General features: G+C 38.9%; 1 protein-coding gene across 4 annotated transcripts in view; it reads left to right on the top strand.

Annotated features, from left to right (window-relative positions):
* Positions 1-26,279, top strand: part of PDE4D (phosphodiesterase 4D) — a 943,818-nt gene that overhangs the window by 658,803 nt on the left and 258,736 nt on the right. For all 4 annotated transcript variants that reach the window (XM_053701299.1, XM_053701296.1, XM_053701297.1 and 1 more), the window contains one exon: positions 357-406. In XM_053701299.1, the coding sequence (XP_053557274.1) occupies positions 357-406 (50 nt within the window). The remainder of the gene's footprint in view (positions 1-356; positions 407-26,279) is intronic.

Raw genomic sequence — 26,279 nt, 5'->3', positions numbered from 1 at the left:
AGTGTCTTGGTAGTATAGCTTATCACACATATACCTAAAACTAACAATACGTTTCACTTTCTCACTTACATTTCACACATGGAGGACATTAAATCTTGAATCCAGTACGATACTATGTCACTTGCAGATAAGTGACACATTATATTAACATTAATAATATTATGTAATAAATAATATATAACATTATATAATAATAAAAGTCCTAACAAATGACTTATTGGTTTGTTTGCATTTGTATGAGATTCATATCCAAATAACAATACAATAGAAATAATACAAATACAAGATAAATGAAGACTGATGTATATACTAAACAGAATTTAACTTTCTCTTTTTTTTTTTTATATATATTTTAGAAGGTCAACCATGTGCAACCAACCATCCATCAACAAAGCAAATATACCAGGTAAGATTCGTATTCTACTCCCCTCTATCTGCAGGAACTTTAAAATGAAACGGCACATTTTATGGCAGAATACACTTAAAGGGACACTGAACCCAATTTTTTTCTTTCATGATTCAGACAGAGCATGCAATTTTAAGCAACTTTCTAATTTACTCCTATTATCAATTTTTCTTTGTTCTCTTGCTATCTTTATTTAAAAAAAGAAGGCATCTAAACTAAGGAGCCAGACAATTTTTGTTTCAGACCCTGGACAGCACTTGTTTATTGGTGGGTGAATTTATCCACCAATCAGCAAGAGCAACCAAGGTTGTTCACAAAAAAATGGGCCGGCATCTAAACTTATATATTCTAACTTTTCAAATAAAGATAACAAGAGAATGAAGACAATTTGATAATAGGAGTAAATTAGAAAGTTGCTTAAAATTGCATGCTCTATCTGAATCACGAAAGAAAACATTTGGGTTCAGTGTCCCTTTAACTTAGTAATTGGAAAAAGGTTGTGCTTTTTTCTTTGAATAAATAGTACAGTAAGTGTTTTTAAATTGACAGTAAATTTAGAAGTTCTTGGTTTGGAACATACAATTTTAAACAACTTTACAATTTACTTCTATTATCAAATTTGATTTTTGCTTTGTATCATTTGTTGAAGTGTTACCCCCAACAGGCCAGGTTTTCATTATAGCTGAACCAGTACACAGGTGAAATAATCAGCTTATTTGTGAGAGCAGGATAGTAACCATGGTGTTACTGATCAGCTGATTGCTTCACCTGTGCAACGGTTCAGCTATAATGAAAACCTGGCCTGCTGGGGGTACTCGAGGACCGCGGTTGAAAAACATTGCTCTAAGGCAGCAGTGTTTGCCACAGTTTATAAAATTGGCTCAAACATTGTTGCAAACCATTGTTGCTGCCATAGAGTACTAAAAACGTGCAAACTTGTGAGCTAATGTGCACCTACTTCAGCTTACTCTTCAACAAAGGATACTAAGAGAACAAAGCAAATGTGATAATAGATATAAATTAGAAAGTTGTTTAACTTTACTGTCCCTTTAAATATGTAAAAGTACATCTGCAATAACATGAAGGTGTGTACATTGATCTATTATAAAGTGTAACTGCTGCTATTTTTGATACAGTACTGAAGTGCTCTCTTGTGTACTCACACCCCTCTTTGTTTTACAATCTATGAAGTGTGAGGGCTGACAGGTCAAACAATTAATAAAAAACCCAGCTATTTCTCTGACCAGCCTGTTATCAGCAGAGCCTTTTTTTTTCATTTTTGGAGGGAAGGTGACTTGTTTCCATGTATCTTATTAGCCAGTATAGAAATTCATCTTCCTTACTTTATACAGGGAGAAAAAAATCCTACTCTAGCTACAGTCTAAAGCGTATAAATCATACGTCTCTCTAAAGATGTGTTCAAACGTTGTGTATTCACAGATTGTTTGAATTTGCTGCTTCTACAAATGATTATAATAAAATATTATATCCTTATTGTTTCCTGGCGTTGAAAACAAATATTTGGTATTGTTGTTATGCATATAGGCAGGCCGCTGTCCAATACTGAAGCTGTGGGAGTTATTTTGTCAGCCAGTGAGCAATCTGTATTAATTTGTTATACACAAACAATCATTTCCTTTAGACTTGGTTCTTTTTGATCTCAGTGCATTCTTTTATTCAGATCTCTCACTGTGATAGGCTGTTAGATTATGTCTTTTTTCCTAGTTTCTCGGCCTGTGGTACCTGTACCCCTGTAGATACGTGGGGCACCCGGCAAGGGGTATTCAAGGGATTGCCCTTCATTATTTTTAAGTATATTTATTTGTCTTTCATGTAGTAATAGAAACCATAGCATATATTACAAAAAGTGGTGTTTCTCATTTCCTTCCTCGGTTGGTACACTGCTCATCACTGATGCACCTCAGATTGGGGAATCCTTAGAATCTAGTCTTTTAGTGACATATAAGTACTGATATGAAGTGTGCAACAGAAAAAGTGACATGTAAAATGTATTACTGATAAAAAGTGTCAGATAAATGTGACACTGTGACATGTGCTGGGTAAAGTGCATTATACCCTAGTGTGCCACAATCAAATGAGCCAGATAAACTGTCTATAAGACATAGAAAGGTGGTACCTTATATATTAAGTTGCTCATCATACACTAACATGTAAAATACACTAAAATATAAGATTTTATTTTAAAATTTGATTTTAGAATGAAATGATCTGATGCTGTATATTATCTGTGATTAATAGATCTGATAAAAGTTTTTGAAACCATATGATAAACATAAGTTCCATTTTTGTTCATATGAAAGCCTGAGATAAAAAATATTTATGTAATTGGGGTACATAGGAGACTATTGGATACCTACAGGGGTTTATCTTTGTGCTTCATATTGGGACTATGTTCTGCATTGTGTGATATGTAACAGGAGATAAAACTGCACTAAAGATGTGATAGTAAAGATAGGTGTCCTATAAAGCATATTAATATAATGTTCACTTGTACTGTATTTTTTCAGTGGCAAACCAGACATGCATATAGTCCAAGTATTTTTACATAAATACTTTAGATACCTGTGTTTCATTGAGCTGCCTGCCTCTCTCCAAACCTGTAGCTGTCATGGGCAATGTGAGGCTGTAGCTATCACGGGCAATGTGAGGCTGTAGCTGTCATGGGCAATGTGAGGCTGTAGCTATCACGGGCAATGTGAGGCTGTAGCTATCACGGGCAATGTGAGGCTGTAGCTATCACGGGCAATGTGAGGCTGTAGCTGTCACGGGCAATGTGAGGCTGTAGCTGTCATGGGCAATGTGAGGCTGTAGCTATCACGGGCAATGTGAGGCTGTAGCTGTCATGGGCAATGTGAGGCTGTAGCTATCACGGGCAATGTGAGGCTGTAGCTGTCACGGGCAATGTGAAGGCTGTAGCTGCCACGGGCTATGTAAGGCTGTAGCTGCCACGGGCAATGTGAGGCTGTAGCTGTCACGAGCAATGTGAAGGCTGTAGCTGTCACGGGCAATGGGAGGCTGTAGCTGTCACGGGCAATGGGAGGCTGTAGCTGCCACGGGCAATGTGAGGCTGTAGCTGTCACGAGCAATGTGAAGGCTGTAGCTGCCATGGGCAAAGGGAGGCTGTAGCTGTCACGGGCAATGGGAGGCTGTAGCTGTCACGAGCAATGTAAAGCTGTGCTGCACTGCTCATTACATAGCACTGAAGCTCTTTCTTGAGTCCCAGAGAAGCCCCTGGACCACAAAAGGAAAATCCCTATTACATTAATTTAAACATTGAATCAGGTGCGCACATTCAGTTTCCGGTATAGAGTGGGTAGGACCACTATATGCATCACTACACTTCAGAAAGGACTAGGAAGGCATAGAGACATGGTTGAAGATGGCTGTTTTTTATTAATATGTTTTCAAATGGATCCAATATTGTAAAAGACATAGTAAGCAGTTTTATGATAATGACTATGTAGTTTGTAAAGGTAGAATTTGCTTGGTATCTTTTTATCATCACTTTAATACTGAGATTGAGATTGTTTATAAGTTTTATTTCATATAAGTATACATTTATGTAAATTGCTGTCACACCCCAAACGTTATGACCTGTCACTTCCAGTTTTACTGACTGTTTTATGACAAACAAGTGGAGTCTCATCCAGTCTACAAGAAGCCAAGTTCCTTTACATGAATTTAAAAAGATATTTTTTTTAAATAGATAATGTGGTTATTGTGTGGAATTCTGGTGACCTTGCGCTGTATTAACTTCACCAATACTTTGCATTACTAGAATCTGACAGCAGCATTCCTATCCAAGCACTTTTTCTATAGTATTTAATTTATCTACTTCAACAACCTCTTCATAATTCAGTTTTATACATATTATATATATATATATATATATATATATATATATATATATATGTGTGTGTGTAAAATGAACCTAGTTATATTATGTAAGTCAATGGTAACTAAATGAGTTCAGTTTCAGGCCCCTCTAAAAACGACATTAGTATTTTAATATATTATATTATAACCTAATATATATTATATGTGTTATTATATACAAGTATCGCTCGATTTACGCCGGGGTTAGTTTCTTGAAGGAATGGTTGTAAAAAGAAACTGGTTTAAATTGAAACCCAGTATATAATGGGAAGTGAGGGAATTAGGTTCCAGGCCCCTCTCAAAATTGACATAAGTAACATCATACATTATATTTAAAGCTTCGAAATAAATACTGCGAATGCTGAACAACATTATAAACCATATAAAATACCCACACAACACAGTATGTGTCATCAAACGAAGTGTAATGAAATAAAAATGGGTTTAGAGCAGCACATTAACCATATGCATTTTTCAGCAAACAAAATTGTAAGGCCTCTGCATTGACAACAATGGAATAAACTAAGTTTAATGAAATTAAACTGTGTTTGAGTGTGTCTGTGGGAGTGTGTGTGTCTGTGGGAGTGTGTGTGTGTGTCTGTGGGAGTGTGTGTGTGTCTGTGGGAGTGTGTGTGTGTGTCTGTGGGAGTGTGTGTGTGTGTCTGTGGGAGTGTGTGTGTGTATGTCTGTGGGAGTGTGTGTGTATGTCTGTGGGAGTGTGTGTGTATGTCTGTGGGAGTGTGTGTGTATGTCTGTGGGAGTGTGTGTGTATGTCTGTGGGAGTGTGTGTATGTCTGTGGGAGTGTGTGTATGTCTGTGGGAGTGTGTGTATGTCTGTGGGAGTGTGTGTATGTGGGAGTGTGTGTATGTGGGAGTGTGTGTATGTGGGAGTGTGTGTATGTGGGAGTGTGTGTATGTGGGAGTGTGTGTATGTGGGAGTGTGTGTATATGTATGTGGGAGTGTGTGTGTCTGTGGGAGTGTGTGTGTGTGTGTCTGTGGGAGTGTGTGTGTGTGTCTGTGGGAGTGTGTGTGTGTGTCTGTGGGAGTGTGTGTGTGTGTCTGTGGGAGTGTGTGTGTGTCTGTGGGAGTGTGTGTGTGTGTCTGTGGGAGTGTGTGTGTGTATCTGTGGGAGTGTGTGTGTGTGTCTGTGGGAGTGTGTGTGTATGTCTGTGGGAGTGTGTGTGTATGTCTGTGGGAGTGTGTGTATGTCTGTGGGAGTGTGTGTATGTCTGTGGGAGTGTGTGTGTATGTCTGTGGGAGTGTGTGTGTATGTCTGTGGGAGTGTTTGTGTATGTCTGTGGGAGTGTGTGTATATGTGTATGTATGTGTGAGTGTGTGTATGTATATGTGAGTGAGTGTGTGTGGGAGTGTGTTTGTGTGTGAGAGAGAATGTGCCAATGTGTGTGAGTGTACAAGTCATTGCTGTGCTACAGCCAGACTGTGACTATAGTAAGTCAATGGGGACACTGGGTACATGACATTTTTCCAAAGTTTTTTTCATTTTATTTTTTAATGAAATGTGGGTACAAATAAAACCATGTGTGTGTGTCTATGTGCGTGTGTGACTCTGCTACCTAAACTGTGAAGGAAGGCTGTCAATGGGGACACTGGGGACAGACCCACAGGCAGACTTTAGTGCATGGGAAGTGCCTGGGGGTTACTGGAATAAATGTCTTCATATGAGCTTAGCGCTGTCTGTAGAATGGGAAACCACTAAAGGCAGCTCTACTCCAGCCTGCCGGTCAAGACGCTTGCCCCACATGTGCCGTGGCTATCATGTGAAGCACTGGGCTGTGAGTAAAACTAGCTCTGCTCCAGGAAGCTGTATAGGCTGAGTAGCTCTATTCCAGACTGCCCTCGGGGACTCCTGCCCCATGTATATACAGAATGGCAACCAGACAGTAGCTCAAGTGCATGGAAATACAGTTTTGTTTTACAAACTTACAAAAGTAGCGGTCACGTTACTCACAGAAACAGGAGCTATTCTGAAATGGCGCAAATTGAACCATCATAAACCGAGGGCCACCTGTATTATATTTAACGCCCTGAAATTAATTCTGTAAACATAAAAACAGCAATATAGAAATGTTTTTTATGTTTATGAGGCATCACTATCCATCAATAAGGTAGTGGGGGAGTTCTGTTTGTTAGCCAGTGAGCAGTCCATTTTTTTTCTTTGCTGCATATAAAAAGTACATTTTTAACAGTTTTGTAACTTGTACACAGGATACCAAGATACAAGGTCAGCCTTAAAAAATATTTTTAATATGTTACTGCTCTATACATAACCATTTTTTTTTTACAGTTCACTGTGCTGGCCCTTTAAGAAAGCAAGCAAATGGCAAACTGCTTTGTGTGCTGTGCGCAGTATTACAGTGCTGCACTATAAATGCAGGTGACAAAAACTTAAAAGCCTTTGTTTTCAGCTAAGGAGCTTGTGGAATAACTTCCTCAATAGTGGTCACATGATCGCGCTATTGTGAAACGACACAAATTGGTCTGGCATAAAACGAGGGCTACCTGTACTTGTAGCAGTAAGTGCTATTGCATGTGCTCTCATAAGTGTACACAAGAGGGCAGCAGACGTTAATATATAAGTACTGACATTTACTCCTAGAGCTGTTTGATGTTATAACTGAACACATCATCATTTTATTATCACAGTTTCTGTTCATGTGAATAGGTCATTTCTCTTGAAGTACATTAATTCTTTTTTTAGCTAAGGATACAAAACATTTTAAAACCTTTTATAGTACTTATGGCCTTTGTCACATTTCAACAAATGCTCTACTATTTCCTTGATTTTGGACCTGGTGATTAAGTAATGATAGTGGGGCCAGGTGTGATTAATCCCTGAAGCAGGAGACGCAGCAAGCAATGGTATATCAGTCGCGGACGGGATACTTGCTAGCAATGCTCAGTGATCTGATTTATGTAAACTGAGCAGTCAGTGTTAAACAAGGAAGCTAGAACAAGAGGTACTACAAGGCTGGAGCAGACTACTAGTTTAGTTTTCTCAGGCTTTTCTTCCCCCACCACATTCTGAAATCAGAATTTTGTTTAGTATATACAGGTGGCCCTCGTTTAACAACGGTTCAATTTACACCGTTTCAGAATAACAACCTTTTTTTCCAGTCATGTGACTGCTATTAAAAAGCATTGAGAAGCAGTGCATTTATTACAATAGCCAGTAGGTGGAGCTGTCCGCTTGTGTTGCAGCAAAGCCCAGCAAGCTGAAATCAATCAGTTTAACCAGACCTGAGCTTTTGAGCAGATTTCAAAGGAACAAGATCTTCCTGTCTATAACTCAGTCCAGATTGGAATGCACAGAAAGAACTATTTGCAGAAAAATGCAAGTGAAGTCTGTGTTGTGTGATTATTTTATTAGGTTTATAATGCTGTTTAGTAAATGTTTTTGTTCATTTAACTTAGTTAAATTATATATTTTGTGTTGTGTGATTATTTTATTAGGTTTATAATGCTGTCTAGCATTTAAAGTCTTCATTTCAAAGCTTTAAAAATAATGTATTAAGTGTTACTTATGACAATTTTGAGAGGGGCCTGGAACCTAACTCCCTCACTTCCCATTGACTTACATTATAAACTGGGTTTCAATTTACAATGGTTTCGATTTACAACCATTCCTTCTGGAACCTAACCCCGGCGTAAACTGAGGGCTACCTGTATATATGTATATATGTATATATATATATATATATATATATAGATAGATAGATATATAGATAGATATATCGTCATGGCCAAAAATATTGGCACCCCTGCATTTCTGTCAGATAATGCACCACTTCGCCCAGAAAACTGTTGCAATTACAAATGTTTAGGTATTCTCATGTTTATTTCTTTTGTTTGTATTGGTATGACACAGAAAAGTGGAGAAAAAAGCCAAATCTGACACATTCCACGTAAAACACTTACGTGTTATTCATACAAAAATATACCTTCCAATTTTTGAATATTAACTTTTATTGGAAATCCAGTATATAATCCTACATTTTGCTGCATTCAGAGGGTACATTGTTGCTATAAGTTGAACCATATAGTTTATGCAGAGTTTAGAGAAGAAATACTTTTTACTTTATCTACTCTTTTTTTATTTTTTTTTTAATCTACTAGAATTTAACTTAAGTTTGCAGAAGTTCACAAAAAAAGTAAACCCCCCCCCCAAAAAAAAAAACCGCCAATGCAAAAAAAAAAAAAAACTTACGCATTCAGGTGCTTAAAAAGCACCCAAAATGCCCACTAGTAATATATCTAGATAATGGATAATATAGTTAGATTACTTTTTTAATTGAAATCTTACATTGCCATATTTGTTTTATTGCTGTTCAGATATGTTTCTCATATCATTTTGTTAAACATATTTTTATTTCTTGTTTTGGTAGATTACTAAAATATTATTTTATTTTAAGACTATAATCTAGTGCTTCAGCCCCATTTACCATATTTATTATTATTGTTGGCCTCAAAAAGGGTTTTAAATTATGATAAAAGATATTTACTGAAGACCAAGAAAAGTATCTTTTAGACTTCATATCATTTTTACTTTTTACTTTAGAGAGCTCTCGGCATTTGTGATAACTATTTTTTTTTTTTTTTTTAATATTGTTCAGTCCGCTTGGGAAAATTAGTAAATTCCCTACTTGCTTTTGGAGTTATATAATTGAATGTTATTCAACAGAACTGTTTTCCCTAATGAAAAGAGACTGCAATGGATAAGGTGGAAGTGGATTAAAAGCCTAGAAAATTAGCTAGGCCTTTGTGACGTTCAGTTTTTCCTTCAAAGTCTCTAATTGCTTTAGAGATATTGTAATTCCATGACTCTTAATATGGATAGGAATTTTATTATGCAGACCAAGCAACACTCATTACTGAAAGTCAGCTGACCAGCGCTGGATAGTTTCAATTGGCTGGGAAGTTACCTTGCTAGGAGGTGGTATTAGGAGGTGCCTGTTTGGTTATATGATGAAGCATGACAGTATTCTCCCTCTTCTTTCCCAATCTAAATTCTCCAAACACGAGTCTAGATTTCAGTTTTCTCATGGAGCTTTTTCTCATGGGTTAACACGGCACAGTTATCCTTCTTTAAATTTGGAGTCATCTGAATACCATTCAATAAACAAGTTTTTGAACTATTTTCGTTAGCTAATAAAGGTATCACTTATACAATTTGTTTATTTTATTTTTCATTTAGTTTACTGGCTAACACATTGCCAAGAAAACAAAATTTGTTTTAACTATTTTCTAAATTAGTTTGAAGCATATTAACGTATTAGTTGATTATTATAAAGAGTCCAGAAATACTTTTGATATTGATCGTTACAATTTTTTTTCAGGGCACATGTTTACAATTTTTGTATGGCACATGGAGGTTTTTTGCATGCTCAGTTTATGTTTTTATTTTTTATTTTAAGTGGTCAATTAGATGAGGAGATGTGAGTGACAGTAGAACGTACAACAACACTGGAATGTGTTAAGGGACTGTAATCCTAATAATGTGGCCTTTAAATGTCCTCTTATGATGGCCTACAGAAGGGTACCTAATTTAGGTGATATGTTAGTAAAAAAATGATGTAGGTTCGAAAAAGTTTTCTAATCAATCCTACATAACATAAAAAAATAACTAACAGTATTTATTTAATTAAAAGGAAAAACAGTGCTGTTGCTTCATGTATATGTTATTACATTGTTAGCACTAGTAACATGATTTTTATAATAAAAAAATATTAAGTTTTTGTGTATTAATTTGTTTGATAGCCAGAGGGCGCTATTGCATTATTAAAATGTATGAGATATGAAGGGTTTATGTAATAACCCTATAAATAGGTAGTGCACACATGTATGTTGTAAGCATGATTAAGGGAATGGCTCCCGAAACGTTGCTTTTCACTTGTACCTGTTTTTAAATGGGTGAATAAACATAATGAAATCTATGGTGCTGTGGATCTGTATATTTTGATAGTAGAATGTCTGAGTCCAGGGAGGAGGGTTAATATGTAAGAAAACATGTTGATATTTTTAGTAAAGCAGAGAGAGGTTTGTTTAAAGTAGGGCACATCACAAAGAGAGAATTCATTTGATGGTACTACATTAGCAAATGCTAATCAATACTCCATTTATGAAGCTGCTGTTGTAGCTTTGGAGTCTTTGGTGCAACCACAGGTTAACCTTATAGCTGGTGGACTTTAACACATCCTGGACATTTTCGTTTGTGACTAAAAAGCTATAATTTTCAACAGTTGGTTGTTTAGTCTTAAATTCAAGCAGTGGTTGTTCTCTTGCTCCTGACAAATGTCATTGTACAGGTTTCTTGCCTGGGAATATTGGCCACATTATAATAAAAGGGGGCCTTAGTGTATAACAGTAAATCTGAAGCCAGGTTCCGCCAGGGAAACTGTTATGACGAACCATTGAGGATGTTGATAGAGATAGTATAAAAGACAGAATTCTTGTGCAACCCATAAGCCCATTGATAAGAACAGGTGTCCATATTTTAACAATGAATACTATCCGTGTTTTCCCCAGGACCTTTTTAATGGGTGCATCACCCGAATGAATTTACTGACCACCCAGCTAAAATTTTAGCTGATATTAAGTTAAAATGAACTAATATTAAAAAATGTTCAAAGTTTAGTGCACTCATCCTGAAATAAATGTATGTTAAATTATGCATTTCATTTGTGCTATGCATAGCAGAAATGTTATTATAATTAAAAGTATTACACTGAGCTACTTATAACACCAAGCTACTTGATAGCCCCCTCTTGCGCGTGAGTGGCTTGTGCAATGTTAAATGTGGGCTGCATACAGCTGCCAGCTCACCGCCGGAGGGCAAGCAAGGTTCATGACAGTGAACCTTGTCCGCCTGCCCTTTGATAAATGGAGCCCATGGTGTAAACTATAGGAACACACCCCATTCTAGATGAAAGAGACCGGATGAACAACTGTGTAGAGTGGCTATTAGTCATGTTCTTAAATAATTGCTACATTCAAGGCCAGTGTACAATGTAATATACTGTAATTGTTGTAGCATGGCGTTAATACAAGCTAGTGTAATGAGTACTTGTAAGTAACGGCTAGGAGTCTGTATTCTGGGCTATCTGCAGAATGTTACTACATAAACATATTAGTCGTCACACTAACAATGGCTATAAAAGAGACAATCTAATGTACAAATGACAGCCTTTACTTGTTAGAGCATGTAGTCTTTGCATTACTGATACCAGCTTAATCTGGTTTTAATGCTCACGGAGGGGTTAAACATTTAAAGTTCTACACGGGAGTTGTTAGCAATCCCAAGCAGGAAAAGGCTGATACTTTGTTGGTCACATGTTTAGCTTACAGATGGCGTTCTTCTCAGCAGCTGCAATGCCTAAAACTCCTATATGGGCTTTGTGGGGGTTTACCCCACAGTAAACCAGGATCACTATTGCAAACACCACATGGTCTAATGATTTAGAGCAGGGGTGTCAGGCACCCAAATGTGGTCCTCTGTACTAGTTTTTGTGGCCCCAGGAAAAACCAGAACTAGGAATTTGTGGTTTGAGGGATGACTCAAGATACGCCCTCTGTAAAGGATAACAAAAGGTACCCTGCAACCTCACCTAAATCTGTCTCTATGCCACTGGGCATATGCAGGAAATATATTATTGTGTGTCTAACAGAAATACATTTATATATTCAAATAACTGATAATAATAATGTAATGTAAAATAATGATTTGCACCCTTCTATGTTATGAAGTTGGCCATCACTGTCCAAGTATGTTATTTTGTCATTAAAATGTAAAGCATTGAACAACCTGCCCATATGAAACAATGGGCACCCAGTACTTACTTTTATACTTCTACACACATTGTGATTTAGAATTATCTGACATTTATGAATATGGCAAAATACCACAACTCATTTACCGGAAAGCATTCCCTAAAGATTTTTTTTTTTTTTTTACTTGAAGCAGACTCTTGGTTTTAACCCCTTACTTGCCGGGCAGGACTGTAACATTGCTTTGGGTTTATGCAGAATATTTTCAAAATATTTTATCCTGTAGTATCCTTACAGATATTTTTTTTTTTATAACTAACAGTAAGATCTCTTTCCAGAAAAAATAAAATAAGCCAAAGAACTTGCTGGCTTATGCACCTAAGTGTATATAGTGATGTAAAATGACTTCAGTATAAATAAAAGGAGGATTAAGATACCCATACAAGGCACTTGATTTCTTACAGGCTCTTAACTCTTCTAATACCATCCTAGCCTGAAGTGTTTGATTAGAAATGTGATCTAGTAAACATCACTTAGAAATGCAATATACTTACTGCGAGTGTTTTTATTACTTGTGTCAAGTTTTCTCCCCTATTCTATTTCGTTGTACTCCAGATGTGTTTGTGCGTTTGTTTGTTTTTACACATCAGCAGCACCACAACTATATAATATGCGCTTGCAACTGCAGATCACACAAGTATAAAACATTATTTTAATCCATTTAAAAAATAAAACTTAAAGGAAAAATGATGTCTTTTGTTTTTGATTAAAAGCTTGTCTAAGTAAATATTATAACCTATTTCTTAAATGGACACAATTGTCAAAACTGAAATGTGAGTGTTTTATGAAGAACTGTTTTTAGGGAATATGTACATATGCTGCAGTTGTCCAGTGCACAGTATTCAAACACTGTGATTACTGTTTGTGTGGTGTTAACTAAGTAACCACTGGGGTTATACACCTCACCACCCACTATCTGGGCAGGTGCAGGTTTTTAATGAGGGTGTACTAGGCACTTGCAGCATATGAACATATGCCTTCTAAAGCAGTAAACTTTTAACTAAATAATTTTTGCTATGACAAGAATATTGTAAAAATTCTATTCCAAATTTAAATGCACTCATACTCATTAAATTTTTATTAATAGATGTATTTGAAACTTTTTTTTTTTTATTGTTTTAAGGTGACTTGGATTTCTTAACTTTTAAAACAGGCTTTTTTTTTTTTATCAATGCTATAGCGATAACTTTTTTTAATGTGTACTTGAGTTGCCACGGATACATCTGTAGGTCACATGAACTAGCTATTTTCCCCGTGCGTGATGCTGAGGACTTATCACTTCATCTGCAATTGGACTACATGCCAAAAATAAATGTGTGTGCACAAACTGCATCTGTAATTGGCAGACACACAGCTGCATATCATCACTTAAGCATTGATAGATGTTAAAAGAAGTATTTTTACAAGCACACAGACATTGCAAAATACTTCTAACTCTATTTCTATTGTACTACGGAGCATTTCAGGTACAATCTTTAAAGGGATAGGAAAGTCTAAATTAAACTTGCAAGAATCATATAGAGCATTGAAATTTAAGACACTTTTAAAATCACTTTTATTTTCAAATTTGTTTTATTCATTGTTGAAAATGAATACGCACATATCTTACACTAATGGGAACTAGCTGCTGATTGGTGCCCGCATACATTTGTCTCTTGTGATTGGCTATTTGGCTAACTAGATGTGTTCAGCTAGCTGACAGTAGTGCAATGCTGTTCCTTCCGCAAGAGAATTAAACATATTTGATAATAAAAGTAAATTTAAAAGTTGTTTAAAATTGTGTGTTTTATCTGAATTACAAATGTAATTTTTGGGGTTTCTGGTCTCTTTAATATGTTCAACCCTCTCACAAATGCTTACTACAAACAAAATATTAACCAACATTTAAATCTATCCATGTTTTATTATTTTTTAATATGTAATATTATCAGAAGAAATTATAACAAAAATATTTTGCTGGAACAGTTACACAACCACATTAAACCATTTTACACATGTACTATGAGAATCTCTGCCACCCTATGACGCCTTCCCTGTAACATTCTCATGTGTTAATTAAAACTTATAGCGACCTTTGACGAATCAACGGTGTCCAAATGATATGTTCCACAAAATACTGCCCACTGTATGTAACCAACTTCTTTGTCTAAAATAATGAACCTACGCGTGTGTTTTTAGAAATAGAACTATTTCTCAATTTTGATTTACTCTTATTTGCCACGTCCTTCTGCATTCTATATGAATTTGACATCACTAGTCTTCTGAGCTGTTTTACATTATTGTGACATTATATAAACACGCAGATCAGGTCCGTTCCCTATCACCTAGCAACGTTTAGTTTGTGACATCAGAGCTCTCTGGAGCTACTGCTTCCCTCTGCGGAAAATCGCTTACATATCTGAGTTAATCATTCAGGATGCTGCAGAGAGAAAATAGTTTATGACATGACATCTTTAAAAAATAAATTGCAGACATGTACGTCTATACAGGCAGAAAAAGTGAATAATTTTAGGAAAATTCACACTGGTATTAACATTGGTATATTTATTTTGCGTTTTAGAAGTTATTTATCTTTACTTGTTTTGTCCATGTAATGTTAATATGGGTGTGTGTATGTAAATATATATATATATGCACCATATACACCAAGCTGGGAGGAAAAAGGCACTCACTGGACTTAAATATAAAAAAATATAATCTTTATTTAGCACATATTAAAAGGCATAACGTTTCAAAACTATTCCAGCCTCTTTGTCAAACGCCAAAACATGGTTCACAAGTGTGAACCTAAAAACAGTTGCTTACATGGTCTCTAAACCTTCCTTTTATACACTAGAACAAACACGGACTTGGCCGTCCCGGCTTGATGACATCATCAGAGATAGACGTTACACTCGGGCAGCATGTGGAGAGAAAGTTTTTTTAGGCAACAGTAAACAAAACAGATAACTTGCAAATGTTGCTATGGAGCACGTCAACCAAGTCCACACTACCCCTCAGTATGATGTCGTCCACTAGTGATGACATCACACAAGCGCGACACATCACGTGGTACAGCAAGACTAGGAAGCGGTTGCTATGGGTACCGATGTACACAATACCCACGTAGCAAAACAAGGCACAATATTGTCATCTTGAGTAGATGAATCTTATTATTGCAGAGAGCACCCAATTTGTATATATAAGTGGCATCAACTTAACTGTTAGCATAATTATCATCAAAGAACATGCAGATTTATCAAACGGATATAGGCTCAAATACAGTATGATAAACGAGGATCCAATGCATCAATGCCCACATGCAAGCAATAGTATTACAAGCTGCTGAAATACAACCTAAACACTTAATAGGATACATACTAAATAGAACACACTATCATCCAGTGCACTTATGTTAAGATGATACTCAGATATTGATCCCCATTTAAAGATGCATTTTAATTATCCTCTATATATACAGTATATATATATATATATTATAAGTATAAAATGTGGGGCAAAGATATTACTAGTAATGGAATCCCCGTATACCAATAAAGATGGTAACACTCAATATAATAGTAAATGATACAATTGCTTCGATCACAGTCAGAATATGGTACATCGGTACCCATAGTAACCGCTTCTTAGTCTTGCTGTACCACGTTTTTGTGTGACGTCATCACTAGTGGATCACATCATACTGAGTAGTGTGGACTTGGTTGCCGTGCACCATAGCAACATATGCGAGTTATCTGTTTTGTTTACTGTTACCTAGACAACCGTTCTGTCCACATGCTGCCCGAGTGTAACGTCTATCTCTGATGACGTAATCAAGCCGGGACGGCGTGGGCCGAGTCTGTGTTTGTTCTAGTGTATAAAAGGAAGGTTTAGAGACCATGTAAGCAACTGTTTTTAGGTTCACACTTGTGAACCATGTTTTGGCGTTTGACAAAGAGGCTGGAATAGCTTTGAAACGTTATACCTTTTAATATGTGCTAAATAAAGATTATGTTTTTTTATATTTAAGTCCAGTGAGTGCCTTTTTCCTCCCAGCTTGTTACTTATTCATATTAAATGTGCACCCTGCCGGTTGCTCTTACGGAGGGCCTGTGCTTATCCTTTCTGGAACTATATATATATATATATATATATTATATTATATATATATATATATTATATATTATATATATATATATATATTATATATATATATAGAGATATATATATATATATATATATATATATATATATATGTATATATATATATATAATATGACCCAGCAGGTTAGCACTCCAGTAAACAATATGTTCTGCCCGGGGTGCAGCAAATATCCAAATAATACTACAGCAAAGTGCACTCACCAGGACTTAAGCCAATAGTATACACCATCTGAAGAAGGGGGTAAAACCCCGAAAACGTTCACAAATAAAGGGTGTATTGGCTTATGTCCCGGTGAGTGCACTTTGCGTTAGTATTATATATAGAAAGATAGATATAGAGAGAGAGAGTAAAATTAATTAATTAGTGTTTAGGTGTATAAATATATATAAAATAAACTTGTATGTCTGTGTGTATATCTATATTATATAGGGTTGGAAAAATATCACTATAGCTTACTAGTCTGGGAGAAAAGGTAATAGTCCAGTGTTAAAAAGTTACTAGTCCACTCAGTGTTATCCTCTCAAGTACAGGTGACGACCACATCCTGGAAGGGGAGTGCTATCGATTATGAGGGAATTTAGGCATAGTGATGTTGGCAAGCTCCTGATGTGCCAGGTTGCTTGTTGCTTAACAGAACTGGATAGGAGCATACATATACATTACCCCACAGTATGACATGCTGTTATCTGGGATGTCATGAGGGAACTGTTAGCTGCTCCACATTAGACTGTTCTCTTCAAACAACTCTGTGCTCTGACTGCACTGTGTAAGTTTTTCTTAACACAGAGCAGCCAGAGCAAAACAGTTTTGAGAACAGCAGCAGTGCTTTGATTTATGACTGGTTCTCAGGGATTTTTTTAACCCCACATTTCCCAGCATTGCTCCTTTTTTATTACTACATTTATACCTTATAGTTATGTGATGTTAGGCCAAAAGTTTTGTTTTTTTCTCTGCAGCAATATACTGTATATAATAAAACTTTAAATACTTCTTTATTGTCCACTTAATCAACAAAGAGAAAAGAAAGAACGAAAAAGTAAGAATGAATGTGTGTGTACATATATAAACCAAAATATGTCACAGACAATAATTAAAGCACTGCTAGTTTGGGTCAGTGGTAATTGACCTTACATTAGGCTGACCATATTGCCGCTTTAAGAAGGAACACATATGAAAAATACATATGTGAGGGTTCTTATACAAAACCATTTCTTTAAACAGCCCTAAAAACAGCCCTGACATATGTATTTTTTATATCTGTCCCTTTTTAAAGCGGCAATATGGTCAGCCTACCTTACATTCTACAACAGGTGTATTAGAAGCTTCAGTAATTATGTAAATGTGGATTTTCAAGTGAGATGTTCTTTCTCTTTTCAGAATGTGCCAAACACTCAGCTGCCGGGTACCCTAGCTCTTGGTCTAGCAGCACTTGGCATGACACTGAGGTTTATAACTTTATTTCAGATATTTTGACCCCACATTAAGCTGCAATAGTAAAACTGACTCATGTTGCCTTTGCTAAACTGTTCAGTTAATACAAATTAGACTACAAAAGAATACCATCCACTGCTAATTCGAATGGTGCACCTCATTAGACATGTGGGGATGAGGTAATCTCCTGATATTATTGAGATCTTTCCCAGTTTATGGAAGATAGGGCTCCGTTTGGCTGGTCCTGCGGGTAGGCCTGTGTCTTTTTGGGGTTATCATTGGTTTACATGTTCAACTAAGCATTCGAAAGGACCTGTGGGTCCGTGAGGCAGGAAGGATTGTTTCAGTCCTTATAGCCTTCGGTCATAGATGGCCGGGTCAGGGGAGTTTCCGCTGCGTCACACTATCTGACATCTGATATCATCAGAATCTAGAGTTTCCTCCCCCATGCGGTGGAGGGTTGGAGGGCTTAGCGCCCATTTGCCGCAGTTTGAGCGGTTTGGCCTTCAGATTTGGGGCTCTGGATTTGTCCTTTTGGGGCTTGATCCAACAGCTTGGGATAGCTGTCTAGCATGCGGAAGGTTTGCAGTTTAAAACCAGTTGTGGCTCTTGGCACCTTGAAGGTGTGTGTGTAAGCTGTTTATAGTTTATCTAGATGCAGCTATTACTCTTGACGTGTACTGTCTGACTGATTTATGAGACTTTTTGGTCTTCCATTGTCTCCGGGTGAGTTAGATCTCCTTTTAGGGATCTACGTTTACAGGTGATGGTTGATTCCTGTGGGGACTTTGTTTAGCTCGGGGTTTCCCGGAGCTGGGAAGGCTTAGCGCCTTTCTCTTCCCTGTATCCTCTGTTTGTGTGGAGGTGATGGGGAGTCTAGCCCTGCTAGAAGTGTGTTTTTGACCTTGAGGTATCCCTTGTGTTGTCCTAAGGCTTTGAGAAGTCTCTTCATACGACTTCTCGCCTTGCTCCTTGGAGCGTTGGACTTTAGCTAGGGGTGGTTCCTTCCTTTGGTCGGGGCTTTCGAGTCCTTCTCGTTATCCGGATTCTCTGGATATGCATCCATATCCCTTCTGTCTGGCTTTTTGGGCCAGTTGGGGTGTTCAGTTCTAGGGTAAGGTTTGCCTGAACTATTAGGTGCCCGGACCTGTTTTCTCCCTGAGACTTCCAGTTGCTGAGGTTTCGCTTGGCTTTTTCCTGACCCAGTCTTGGGTTGTTTTGAAATCTTGGATCTCAGGGCTGGTCGGGGTGTTCCACGGTGGGAATTTGTCTTTGCTCCTTCTACCTGACCTGGTCATGGTTGGCCTAGTTTTCAGAGTATTTATTACTCATTGCAACAAAGCAGTCCATGTAATCTAGTGGTTTGCTTTGTGGCCTTGCGCCTCAAGGGTGGTTGGTTCATACCCAGCTGCTGGCGCTGGATGCCCAATTTCTTGTGCGCCTTAGGGTTGCATTCCCTTGGTCATCTTGCCAGCGTAACCCATGGATTCCCTGCTCTGCAGGCGAATGGGTTGGCTGTGTCGCTGCTTGGTAAGCTACTTGTAGGGGGTCCTTTTCTAGGACATCTGTGTTTGGGATTTATCTTCCGATTGGCCGATGGCCTCTGGCCTTGAGGACACTTGTTGCCCTTCCCGCTTCATCCCTTTTCTTTAGGGGATATTCTCCTCCCTATGAAGATGGAGTCCTTTCTTGGGGCTTCTCCTGGATCGGGAGGTTGAAAGGTGGGTTGTTTCATCCCCCCTGGAGTCTTGCTGGCTCCAAGCAAGATTTGTTGGGCCTTTTTTTTGCTAGATCCTTGAGTCTACAGCCTTGTCGTCTGTTTTAGAGTCGGGTTGTACCTGTACTCTGTGGGGATGACTGTGCTATCCTTACGCTCGTTCCTGTACCATTTTTCAGGATTCTTCTGTTCCCCTGTTTTGGATTCCTGAGGCTGGGCTGGTCCAGCTGGGTGAGGGTCTGAAGGTCAGGATGGCTGAGCGGTCTAAGGCGCTGTGTTCAGGTCGCAGTCTCCTCTGGATGTGTGAGCTTGTTGAGATCTATCCTGTTAGCTCAGTCTACTAGATATAGATTTACCTTTCAACTAGCTCCCTAGATTTACAGAAGAGGGTTTACCCTTCCTTCGGGCTCTGAGTGTATACTCTCCTTCTCGGGGGGCCTTGATTGAGGTTTTGTGTTCCCCTTTTTTTTTGTATAGGTCCGGCGGCTTAGGTTGCCTAAAGTGTACCCTCTGTCTGGGGGTTGCTTTTGCAGTCTGTTTCTTGCTTGGCTGCTTCTACTTCCTCGCAAGTATCCTTGGCGTCGTCCTGATATGACCTCTGTTTTTTCAATTCAAGGTTTTTCGCCTGGGTCTGTTACACATTTTTTGTGGTTAAATACTTTAGTATTCTATATTCAGATGCTGGGAGGACTTTGCCTTCAGTTGAATTTCAGTGCTTGCAAAATGTTGGCGAGCAGACTTTTCTGTCTCTGTGCCCGGGTTTCGCTTGGTATAAGCGTGGCCTCCCTTTTTCTGTTTGGGCCCATTTGGGTTTTTGTGAGCTGGGCTCACTATTGGAGGTGTTCCTTTTTTGGATTAGGGGACCTTTCGTTTCCTCGGTTCTCCTGTGCCTTGTCCCCTTGGGGGTTTAGGCTGGTGTCCCCTTCATTAGTGTGGGGTGAGTGGTGGGGGACCGTCTGTTGGGCGAAGTGTCTCCTGGAGGACGTTGGCTCAGTCGAGTCCGTTTTGCTGTCTCTTGTTTCGCTTCTGGACTAAGCTGCGGGTCAGTGTCCTTGGGGCTTTTCCTTTAAGTTTTCTCTCGGCTTCGGATGAAGCAGGGTTTTTTATGGGTAGAGGTTCAGGCCTGGTGCCCTCAGTATGGGCCGCCTATTGTACCCTCCCGTCTTGGCATTCAGTGTCCTCTATAGCTTGGGTATTGTTTTCCCAAAAGTAATGAATGCAGCAGTGGACTCTTTCCATTTAAGAAGAAAAACATAAATTATGCTTACCTAATAATTTCCTTTTCTTCTGATGGAAAGAGCCCACAGCTCCCCACCCGTCATTTTCTGTGGGCGTCCTTATTTTTTCTTTGACACCTTTCACCCTGATATTTCTTCTACTGGTCTTTGTTCCATGGCAGAATGACTAGGGGATGAGGGGAATGGGAGGAGTATTTAAGCATTTGGCTGGGTGTCTTTGCCTCCTGGTGGCCAGGTTCTTATTTCCCAAAAGTAATGAATGCAGCTGTGGACTCTCTCCATCAGAAGAAAAGGAAATTATCAGGTAAGCAAAATTTATGTTTTTACCTCTGTGATTACCTTGTTTGTATCTAAGCCTCTGCAGACTTCCCTTTATCTCAGTTATTTTGACAGACATGCATTTTAGCCAATCTGTGCTAACTTGTAAATAACTCTACAGGAGCGAGCACACTGTTATCTATATGGCACACATGAACTAGCACAGTCTAGCTGTGAAAAACAGTTAAAATTCACTGTGATAAGAGGCGGCCTTCAGGGTCTTAGAAATTAGCATAAGAGCCTCCCTAGGTTTTGCTTTCAACAAAGAATATCAAGGGAACAAAGCAAATTTGATGATAAAAGTAAGATGGAAAGTTGTTTAAAATTGCTTGCACTATCTGAATCATGAAAGTTTAATTTTGACTTGACTGTCACAACTTTGAAACATGCTTCTATTATCTAATTGCTTTGATCTCTTGGTATATTTTGTTGAAAGGCATACCCAGGTACATTTAGGAGCAACAATGCAGGATTGAGAAATAGCTGCTGATTGGTGACTGCACATATATGCCTTGTTATTGACTCAACAGGTGTGTCCAGCTAGATCCCAGTAGTGCATTGCAACACCTTCAACAAAGGATACCAAGAGAATTAAGCAAATGTGATAATATAAAAGAATTGGAAAGTACTTAAATTCATATGCTCTATCTGAATCCTGAAAGAAACATTTTAGGTTTCATATCCCTTAAGAAAAAATGCAGAAAATATAAAATTTCATTAGAAAACACATTAAATGAAAACTTTGTCAAATAGCACACTCCTTAGTATTCTTGGAAGCTTTTTCTCTCAGAAATGCTTTTGAGTTCTGCTTGAATTTGAACTGTTGCACATCATGTACTGGTTAAAGGGATGTAAAACACATAAGGCCAGATTACGAGTGGAGCGCTATTTATCACTCCGCTAGAATTAACCTTTTTTCGTGCGTCGGGTAGCGCTCGTCTTACAAGTTAAAAGTAAAAAGTTTTTGCTTGCACACTAACCCGACACTCATTAACGTATTCCCCTATAAAAGTCAATGGAGCAAAAAAAAGTGGAAAACAAACGTAGCACCCTACTCACGCGAAAAACCCAAATGCATATTGTCAAGTGCGCTAACCGGACATGAAAATATAAATATTTCACATTCCAATGTTCTTCATATAGCAGAATATGTTCTATTTATTCATAAATAAATATTTCCATCTTAATTGTAGGAGAGTCCACTGCTTCATTCATTACTTGTGGGAATTAAGAACCTGGCCACCAGGAGGAGGCAAAGACACCCCAGCCAAAGGCTTAAATACCTCCCCCACTCCCCTCATCCCCCAGTCATTCTTTGCCTTTCATCACAGGAAGTTGGCAAAGTTGGCAGAGAAGTGTCGGAAGGTTCGGAGTAGTCTCTTATGGAGGGTAGTACTCTTCGAAATGGGACTGGAGTTTTAATTAGTCCTGTCATCCTCTCAGTGAGAGCATGGGTGAATGTTAAAGTCCGGAGATGCAGGGAGAGTCTTTCTGCGAAACCATACCTACTCAGTTTAAAAGCTCCATTATCAATCAGCGTTGACGAGTTTCACTGCCTGCTTTTCTTCTCTCATGTCCATGTCAGGAGCGATGCTACTACCTTGTCACACTTGAAATGCCGTGTTCCTGTTCCACAGCGTTGATTCTGGTAAGGTTGTTTCATTTATATATATAATTGAAAGCGCAAGAAGACAGGGTCACAGTGTGGCTCCTTTTATATTTATAGAATCTAGGGTAATACCCTCGGAAAGGGGGCTGTTGAACAGGGGGGATAATATTATGCATAATATTGTTTGTGTTTCTCTACTGCATTTGTGTAACATGAGGCTCTGTCAGTGTGGAACAGTGTTAATTTGCGAGAGATTGAGGCAGGCTTTTTTGACGCCTCCTTCTCTCAAGTGCAGGGGCAGTCCTGCATGGCACTCCATGTGACCAGTTGTGGCCTCTGCAACTTCCTCTTTCTCAACCTGCGTTTGTAGGAGATGAAAGCTGTTTCTTGTAGTCCGGATCATAGGAGGTGATGAGTGCCCCGGGCATTGGGATATAAAGATGCCATTTATTAATTTGATCAAGTCCGTAATAAATGTGCAAGCTATGGAGGACTCTGATATGTTAGAGGATACTCCCTCTTTATCCAAACCCATTAACTGTGTATATTGTGAGGAGGTTCCAGTCGAACCGCCTACGCAACTCTGTTCCACATGCTTTGACAATATTGCTACTTCCAAAAGAATACGGTATTTAATACGACTGAGCCGTCCACCAAGATAGGAGTCCCTATCTTGGTGGACCCATCCGGGGCAGTTGTCTCAAGGGGACATCCTTTTTGAGACCATCCTGGGAGATTGTGACCATGGATGCAAGTCTATTAGGATGGGAAGCTGTTTGGGGTGCCAGAAAGGCACAGGGCAGATGGACTTGAGAAGTCTACCGATAAATATTTTGGAAATTCGAGTGATGTTCAACGCTCTGAGGGCTTAGCCCCTTCTGGGGTCGTCCTGATTCATCACATTCCAGTCGGACAACATTACCTTGGTGGCTTACATAAACCATCGGGGGGGGGGAGATGAGAAGCTCCCTATCTATGAGGGAAGTATCTCGGTTTCTGGATTGGGCGGAGACTCACAATTGTTCGCTCTCAGCGATCCACATTCCGGGTGTGGACAACTGGGAAGCGGATTTTCTGAGCAGACAGACGTTTGCGGAAATCTGCAACCGATGGGGAACGTCGGAGATAGATCTCATGGCGTCCAGACTCAATTGCAAGCTACCAAGATTCAGGTTGCGATCCAGGGATCCCCAAGCAGAACTGATAGATGCCTTGGCGGTACCCTGGTACTTCAACCTAAGTTACATATTTACACCGTTACCTCTTCTACCTCGGGTAGTGGCCCGCATCAAACAGGAGAAAGCTTTGGCTATTCTGACTGCTCCATCGTGGCCGAGGAGGACGTGGTTTGCGGATCTAGTGGCGATGTCGTCATCTCCGCCGTGGAAGTTACTTTGTCGCAGGGATCTGTTGGTTTGTGGTCCTTTTCTACATCAAAATATAGATTATCTGAGGCTGACTGCGTGGATATTGAACGACTGGTCTTAGACAAGAGAGGATATTCGGAAAAAGTGATTGACACTCGTTTAGGCCAGGAAGCCGGTCACTCGACGCATCTACCACAAGGTGTGGAGGACCTACTTGTCCTGGTGTGGGGAATGAGGATATCCCTGACATAAGGTCAGGGTATCCAGGATTTTGGCCTTTCTCCAAGATCGTCTGGATAAGGGTCTTTCCGCCAGTTCCCTAAGGGGACAGATCTCGGCTTTATCTGTACTGTTGCATAGGAAGCTTGCAGAGTTTCCTGACATTCAGTCTTTTGTTCAGGCTCTAGTTAGGATCCAGGCCTGTCTTCAGGAATCCGGCTCCTCCATGGAGCTTAAACTTGGTTCATAAGGTCTTGCAGAGGGCTCCATTTGAGCCTATGCATGCACTTGACATTAAGGTTCTTTCATGGAAAGTACTATTACTACTGGCCATTGCATCGGCGCGCCAAGTCTGAGTTGACGGCCTTTCAATGTGAGTCTCCCCACTTGGTTTTTCATGCTGATAAGGCTGTTCTTCGCACTGGATTGGGATTCCTTTCCAAGGTGGTGTCGAGTCGTAACATCAATCAGGAAATAGTAGTTCCTTCTTTGTGTCCTAACCCTTCTTCGTGGTTTGGGCGTTGAAGTTTTATCTTCAGGCCACAAAGGAGTTCAAACAGACTTTGTCCTTATTTGTTGTGTATTCAAGGAAGCGCAGGGGACAAAGGGCCTCTGCCACTTCTCTATCTTTTTGGTTGAGGAGTATGATCCGTCTGGCATATGAGACAGCGGGACACAAGGCTCCTCAGAGGATTACGGCTCACTCGACTAGAGCTGTGGCCTGTTCTTGGGCCTTTAAGAATGAGGCTTCTATGGAGCAGATTTGTAAGGCGGCCCTGTGGTCTTCCTTACATACTTTTGCAAAATTTTATAAATTTGACCTTTTTGCTTTGGCGGAAGCAGCTTTTGGGAGAAAGGTTCAGCAGGCTGTGGTGCCCTCAGTATAGGGTCCGCCTCCTTTTACCCTGCCGTTTTTTTTCATTTAGTGTCCTCTAGAACTTGGGTATTTGTTCCCACAAGTAATGAATGAAGCAGTGGACTCTCCTACCATTAAGATGGAAAACATAAATTATGCTTACCTGATAATTTCATTTCCATCTATGGGAGGAGAGTCCACTGCACCCACCCATTTCTCAGATGGGCGGACATAAATTTATTAATAATCTACTGGCACCATTTATACCCTGATATTTATCCTACTGTTCATTGTTCCCTTGGCAAAATGACTGGGGGATGAGGGGAGTGGGGGAGGTATTTAAACCTTTGGCTGGGGTGTCTTTGCCTCCTCCTGGTGGCCAGGTTCTTAATTCCCACAAGTAATGAATGAAGCAGTGGACTCTCCTCCCACAGATGGAAATGAAATTATCAGGTAAGCATAATTTATGTTTTCTATATAAATCTGATGGAATTTTGAAGCAATATATATCTATACATAAATATCTATGTTATTATATATAGGTATAGATATATATAGGAATATCTATTTATAAATACATAGAACATATTCTGCTATGTCCAGAACATTGAAATGTGAAATATTTACTGTAAATACATAGTTAAAATCTTTATTAAATATGAATATTGCATAAATATGCTTTTACATGTTTTCATCTACTTGACTGCAAACATATAAATACATCTATACACACACACACATACACACACACACACGTACACACACACACGTACACACACACACATACACACACACACACACACGTACACACATACACACACACACGTACACACACACACACGTACACACACACATACACACACACACACACACACACGTACACACACACACACGTACACACACACACACACACACATATACTCCAGAAACATAGAAAAGTCCCAGCACGGTTTCATCCAGGTAAATCCTTTATTAAGGTGAAAAGGAAGACAACAAACAGCTACATTTCGGGCTATTTAGGCTGGAAACATAGCTGTTTGTCTTCCTTTTCACCTTAATAATGGATTAACCTGGAAGAAACAGTGCTGGGACTTTTCTATGTTTCTGGAGTGGATAAAGAATAGGGTTGGCAGGACCCTGATAGTCCTCATGCACTTGGTAAAACAGTTTTGAATGCTATACAAACAGAACAGTGCTGTACCTTCCTTTTGTCTTTTATATATATATATATATA

This window comes from Bombina bombina, chromosome 2 (genome assembly GCF_027579735.1).
Source record: "Bombina bombina isolate aBomBom1 chromosome 2, aBomBom1.pri, whole genome shotgun sequence".
NCBI classification, from domain to species: domain Eukaryota; kingdom Metazoa; phylum Chordata; class Amphibia; order Anura; family Bombinatoridae; genus Bombina; species Bombina bombina.
The sequence above is the reverse complement of the archived record's forward strand: the minus strand, read 5'-3'. Positions and strand labels throughout refer to the sequence as shown.